The sequence below is a fragment of the Etheostoma cragini genome, chromosome 20 (assembly GCF_013103735.1).
Source record: "Etheostoma cragini isolate CJK2018 chromosome 20, CSU_Ecrag_1.0, whole genome shotgun sequence".
NCBI classification, from domain to species: Eukaryota; Metazoa; Chordata; class Actinopteri; order Perciformes; family Percidae; genus Etheostoma; species Etheostoma cragini.
The window spans coordinates 22729464-22735936 of NC_048426.1; the positions used below are offsets into that span (position 1 = coordinate 22729464).

The 6473-nt window shown below is 44.8% G+C and overlaps 1 protein-coding gene across 2 annotated transcripts in view; it reads right to left on the reverse strand.

Moving 5' to 3' along the window:
* Nucleotides 1-6473, reverse strand: part of atp10d (ATPase phospholipid transporting 10D) — a 31677-nt gene that overhangs the window by 9444 nt on the left and 15760 nt on the right. For both annotated transcript variants that reach the window (XM_034857656.1, XM_034857657.1), the window contains 6 exons: nt 5911-6042; nt 4694-4806; nt 3841-4093; nt 2777-3000; nt 2090-2281; nt 655-1324 (listed from right to left, as the gene is read on the reverse strand). In XM_034857656.1, coding sequence (XP_034713547.1) covers nt 655-1324; nt 2090-2281; nt 2777-3000; nt 3841-4093; nt 4694-4806; nt 5911-6042 — 1584 coding nt within the window. The remainder of the gene's footprint in view (nt 1-654; nt 1325-2089; nt 2282-2776; nt 3001-3840; nt 4094-4693; nt 4807-5910; nt 6043-6473) is intronic.

A 6473-nucleotide genomic window follows, 5' to 3' on the forward strand; every position in this document is an offset into this window, starting at 1 on the left:
TGTGTCCTGTTATTTATCTTTTGGTATGCATTTCAGAAACAAAATGGTTAGGATTCAGGTGTAATTGCAAATAGTGATGAATCCTGATTAATCCACTGAAAATTCTGATTAATTTGATTAAAAATTTTAATCATTTGACAGCCCTAATATTAAACTGAGCACACAGTAACATGTAGGCCGTCCTACGTCATACTCTGCTTCTGACTGGCTAGTAGTCCTTACCTAGCTACTGAGATGCCTCAGTCTGTAGATATAACAGCGTTCAACACACCGGGTGAAAAGAGGATCTGCAGCAATTTGCAGTACAACAAAAATATGATGTTAAAATTAAACCATGTAAACCTATTCTGGTACAACCTCTTAATACAATTATGAACCTGGAAATAAGTAGAATATGGGCACTTTAAAAAAGTATGTACTTTGAGTGAGACTTTTTGTTCAGAGCCCAAGCCGGCTCCGGTCTATGCAGATCTGCTCAGATAGTTTTGTAATCAAAAGTCTTTTGTTGTTCTGTTGCTTCCTGTAACCTTGTTAATAAAAAAAGAGAGAATCCTACAGCTTCTTCTGAGCTTCTCAATCCACTGCGCAGTGAATGAAATGCACCTGGACCAGCCACTTTATTGGACCTGAGAGAACGTTTTCCTTCACAGTTACCTTGGGGCGTCTCAGCCAGGTCCATGATGACAGAGTCGGCTCCCTTGGTGTAAACCACCACGTGTCCCGTGAGCGGGTGGCGCACCACCACTGACATCTTCTTCCTGTTGGAGTCAAAGGGCAGGATGTGAAGTAGCTGGACCGTCAGAGAGCCGATTCCCGGCAGATCCACCAGCAGACTCTCTGCCGAGCGTCCCCGCAGGGTGCAGCGGTACGCCTGGGCGGCGTGGACCAGAGCCGCCTCGTCTGGACTCTCCGCCTCATATAGCAGTCCCTCGTTAGTGTCGCTCTCACAGTCCAAATCTCTAATCAGATCCTCCACATCCTGCCTAGCAGGGCTTGTCTTTGCATCCTCATTCTCAGTGTCCCTGTGCTCCGTCTGTCCAGCATCGCCTCCTTCAGCTGTGAAGGATAAGTCCTGTTCACGCTTCAGGTTGGTGGGCTCCAGGTGGCTTTCTTGGTCCAGGTGTGGCCAATCTGTGGCGCTGTTAGTGGGTGTGAAGGTGCCGGTCTTTCCCCGGGCGAACAGCCTCCGGGTGAAGTTGAGAGGGCTGCCTTTCATCTGGGGAGGGGGCAGGGTGGAGAGGGCTGTGAACGGAGAGAAGCTCAAGCGCTGGAACATCAGCTTGAATTCCTCCAGGGACTTGAGAGGCGTTCGTGCCTCAGGCACCTGCAGGGAAGAGAAGGAAAAAGACAACATTGGACCAGCTTTTGTAAAGGCGCTGACACACAGACCTGATTATTGAGTCTGTTGGGTGTTCCTTGCCGTCGTCAGTCGGAGGAGAAGCTGCAGTCTCTTGGGCAGTCGGACTCAGTGTCTAATTTGATTGGTGGAGTGTTAGCCCTTGACTAGCGAATCATTGGACGAGAAAACCGAAGCTGACAACGTCAGTATCTTCTTATTACTAGCTATCCCATTTTCTTCCATTCAGCGAGTATTGACAACCACTATTCTTCTTGACCACTGTATATACAGTTTTACAGTATAGGGCATTATTTTTATTTGTTTATTCTGTAATGAGTAGGTATGTAGGGGTAGGGGTCGCATCTAGGAATTTTCTTTTTAATCCATCCATCTTCATCCGGTTATCCGGTATCAGGTCGCGGGGGCAGCAGCTCCAGTAGGGGACCACAACGTGAACGTGAATGAGTGCCAAACACAGTTTAAAATAACTAATCGGCAGTGAACTCCTCATCACAGCTAACAGAGTCCCACTGAAGTCGAGCATTTACAGACTGGAACACAGAACACAGCTAAGCAAACTTCTCACGGACTCGTTGAGTTCCATTAAACCACAATCGAAGCTTCAGTCTACACAGTCAGTCAATCAATTCAAACTATGTGAAACCTTGTACAAGCACAAGTAGAATCTTGATCTTTGATGCGGTAATGTTGTTCTGGAGAAACACGTCTTGGCAGATGTCCTCTACTCACCCCATGCCGGGCCTGGCTGGGCGAGGAGACCACCACGCTGTTACATATGGCGAGAGCCAGGAAGAAGTCCGTGATGTAGGTGAGCTCCAGGCTGGACGGAGTCCCAGAGGAGCCATCTCTCAGAGCCAGCTCCGGAGAACAGAACCAGTTCAACTTCCTCACCAGCTCGGGGTCTGGGACCACGTCCTTCGCCTGAACACACAGTCACACAAAGGCAGCACGACATTATCCATCATGGCTAAAGACACAAGTTGCAGATTTCAGAAAAAATCTCAAGTACTCAAATGCAATTTCCAAATCGCAAAAGCTGCGATAAAATAGATGACATGACAATGAGAGTAGAAGAAAACAATTTTGCAACAAAATGTTTAAAAGGCATATTGTAGTTTTTGTCTTCTTCATCTTGTGAGTTTGACCTGTTTTTTTAATAATCAAGAAAAAAAATAGGTGCATTCATAGTACTTCTTTTCAATAAAAACATTCATTCAATCACTGTATGTCATCCACTTGAAAACAGCGTGAAAATCAGCTGCAATGGTTGTTAACAGATTCTTAATTCTGGATGTGAGTGCACAAATAATGGGTCTATGGTGTGTGTGTGTGTGTGTGTGTGTGTGTGTGTGTGTGTGTGTGTGTGTCTGTCTGTGTGTGTGTGTGTGTGTGTGTGTGTGTGTGTGGGAGTCTCACCACACGGCTGCAGAAGGCGTTGGTCCTGGGGTGGATGGGATTGGACAGTTGCTCCTCCTCCTCCTCCTCCTGTGACTCAGCAGTGAGTGTGTGCAGGGACACCGAGCTGCGTTGGCAGCTGAGAGAGCGACAGCTCAGGGATTTGCCGCTGCAGCCCGACTTCAGAGTTAAGGAGCGGCCCGCCTCCTCGTTCTTCTCCGCTTCGTATACCTCCAGCCGCCGAGCTGACAGAGCAACACCATCACAGAGCATTTACAACACTTGGTTCCTTAAGCCTGTTTTGGATTACAGTTGGCATTGTTTGGACCTACTAGAGATGTTGTGATCCCGATACAAGTCCTTTAACATAGGGTGTCTGCCAATACCCAGTCGGATCTGATACTTATGCTTACTGTTATGACTAGAGCCTGACCGATGTATCGGCGGGTTGAAAACATTGGCCGATTTTAGGCATTTCCCGATCTATGGGAATTAGCATTTATTATTTAAAAAAAATATTTTTTTTTATAAATATGCATTCATCAGAATCATTTATAATGACGAATTAATTATTCTGATAAATGAATATTTAAAAATATAATAATATATGGTGTCCAAGTTACCCCTAGTCATTGGGACGTAACATTATATAACTGCTCCTGGCACGCTGAAATCCTTTTTTTCACAAGTTTCAAAATGAAGTAGGTAATTCCTCACTACTGTACAACGTCAACCACTGTAACAGAGGTTGATAACAGTCTAACTGCTATCCCCCCCCCCCCCCCCCCCCCCCCCCCCCCCCCCCCCCCCCCCCCCCCCCCAGCGGCTGGTGGTATTATTCCACCATGGCTACTATTTTCATTATTCCACCATTCTACCGTCACGCGACGCCGGGGGGCGTGAAACAGAGAAGGTATGGAGTTTAATTGCAGGAGTGCCTGGAGTGGAAGGTACTCCTAGCTTCATAAACACGGGATTGTTCTCTAAAATACTTGTAGAGACATTATAATTTGCGAGGGAAATTATAGGGAAGGCGAGATGGTGGAAAATCGGGGTAAGCATTCGAGCGTGTCATCAGTGCTTACCGTTTTCCTCATGAGGGTATTCCACTCCGTAGATACTGCAGCGGCGGAACACCATCTTGTTCTCTGTCAGAGTTCCCGTCTTATCAGAGAACAAGTACTGGATCTGACCCAGGTCCTCGGTGATGTTGAGGGCCCGACACTGAATCCTGGAGTCCAGCTGCTTGTTGTACAGGTCCAAGTCATTGTGGATGAAGTAGATCTGGCCCAGTTTCACAATCTCAATGGACACGTACAAAGAAATGGGGATCAGCACCTGGTGGGACAAAGACAGGGATTTTTAGGCCTTTATTATATAGGACAGCTTCAGACATGAAAGGGGAGAAAGAGGAGGAATGACACACAGCAAAGGGTCACAGGTTTGATTTGAACCCGCGGGTGCTACATCGAGGACTGAGCCTCTGTATATGGGCGCATGCTCTACCAGGTGATCTAACCAGGCGCCCAAATGTAAGACCACTTTTAAAGACCCTTATGAACACAATTGTAAGACCTATGTATATATGTACTGTATATTTGACACTGATTGGCTTATTGTTTGTTACGCCAACAACACACTTAATATTATTATTAATAAGACACAAAGTACAACCCTCTTGAACCATGCGCCCGGCATTTTTTTTTTTTTCGCCGTTAAAGTGGATTCGTACACGCCCTCAATGCACCTGCAGTAGGCGCTTCCCGCCTTGTGCTTAGATCATTAAAATAGGGCCCTACATGTTTATTCATTTTCTAATGTCTGGGTATCCTGAAAAATAAAAGTTGTAATAGATCTATATTTGCAACTAATAAATAGAATTTCCTAAAAGTGCAAAATGCAACTGTTGACCTGGGACTGAAAGGATTTAGTGTCTACCTGCAGCACAATGATCATGGTCCAGAAGACGTAGAATCCAGCGAGGGCAGGAGACGTCTCCGTGTCAACCTGAAAGACAGGGTCTTTGAGGTTGTTCAGCCAGAGGCCGTGACCTGAAACCCACAGAGACACCAGAGCGGCTCATCACTGAGCAACTAAAGATGCAAGTTGGACATGGTTCAACCCCGTTACGCCTCTTGGGCATTCACTGGTCCTTTTTGTCGCCATTGTTTTCTTTTCATTGGAAAACTGTCTCTCCACTGGTCTCCATGTTGTTTTACACTGTCAGAAACACGCATTGGTGGAAAAAGTATTCAGAGCCTTTTGTCCAGCTTGTATTTACCTTCACATAAGTGCTTTTTTGCCACTGACCGGCTCTGAATAATATTCCATGTGTCTGACATTAATATTAACATTTTGGAATAGATCCCTCCGATATGGACCTTTAAAACCTCTGTGAGACCTTTCTGTTTACCCAGAAGCAGCACTGAAGTTGCTAGTGCTAAAGCCACCAGACTCCATTTAAAAAAGCAATACATTTAGGGTGTACAGAACCAACATATTTTCACATGTAAACCGGTAAACTATGTGTTTATTTCAACCAAAACTAGAGTTGTAATGGTTGGAGAAGTGGAAAGACGACCTAAACCGCTTCTTTTTTTTATCACTGGAAAACCCGCTCGCCAGTGGTCTACATGTTGTTTTACACTGTCAGATATACGCAGTATTTAGATCCTGTACTGTAAATGTTACTTAAGTAAAAGTCTTTGAGTATCTTTAGTGAGTATCGTTGGTTCAATGTACTTGAAGTATTAAAAGTAAAAATACTTAATTCAGAAAAATCCTCACATTTCAGGAACTGGAAATTGTCCAAACAGTTCTGTCAATCAATTAAGTGTTGAAAGGTCTAATCATTTCAGCTGGACATTTGCTGAATATTGTTGGGTAGTTTAATTTGAAATTTCTTTTAAAAACTACATACTGTATGTTTGTGTGCAAACATTTTAATTTGCAAAGTAACTAAAAACTAAAGCTGTCAGACAGTAAAAAGTACAATATTTCTCTCGGAGAGTCGTGGAGTAGAAGCAGAAAGGGGCATGAACGGAAAAGTGTACCTTAAAGTACCTTAAAGTTGTACTTGTGTATTTTTACTCTGTTACATTCCACCACTGCTGTTCATGGTTGTGTTGGGAAGTGAGAGTTGTGTTGGTACACACCTACAGCAGCAGTCAGACACATGATGAAGAGCAGGAGCACACACCACAGGATGTCTGTGTTCAGAAGCTTTTCCAGCTGGCTGCGCTTGTACCTCGGCCCGCTGTTGTTCATCATGGCTTTAGTCTCATGACCTGAGTCACACAGCGAGAGAAGAACAGGCAACACATGCTCAGTAATACACAACCAGTTACAGCAGCGACACTGAAAATGTAGCAGCAGTATAAATAAGGTGCAGGGTTTCCCCCAGTGTGTTGCCAGCCTGGCGGCCCTCCAGGTGTAAAGGGTAACTTCCATTTTCCTTTTCCAACCTGGACCCCATTTACCTGTGTTTTTGTGTCTAAGTGACTGATGGGAACAACAATCTTTGACATTGGTGCAGTATAAAGCGAGATTGCTGCAGTTGGAAGTGTGAGTGAGTATACACACCCCTGTGTTAAATTCCTATAGAGGCAGTCAGATTTTTTACTTTTTTAAGGCCAGTTATTTCATGGATCCATTACACAATGCATCCTGAAAAAGGTCCCTTGGCCTTTGGAATTAAAATAGCCCCCCCACATCATCA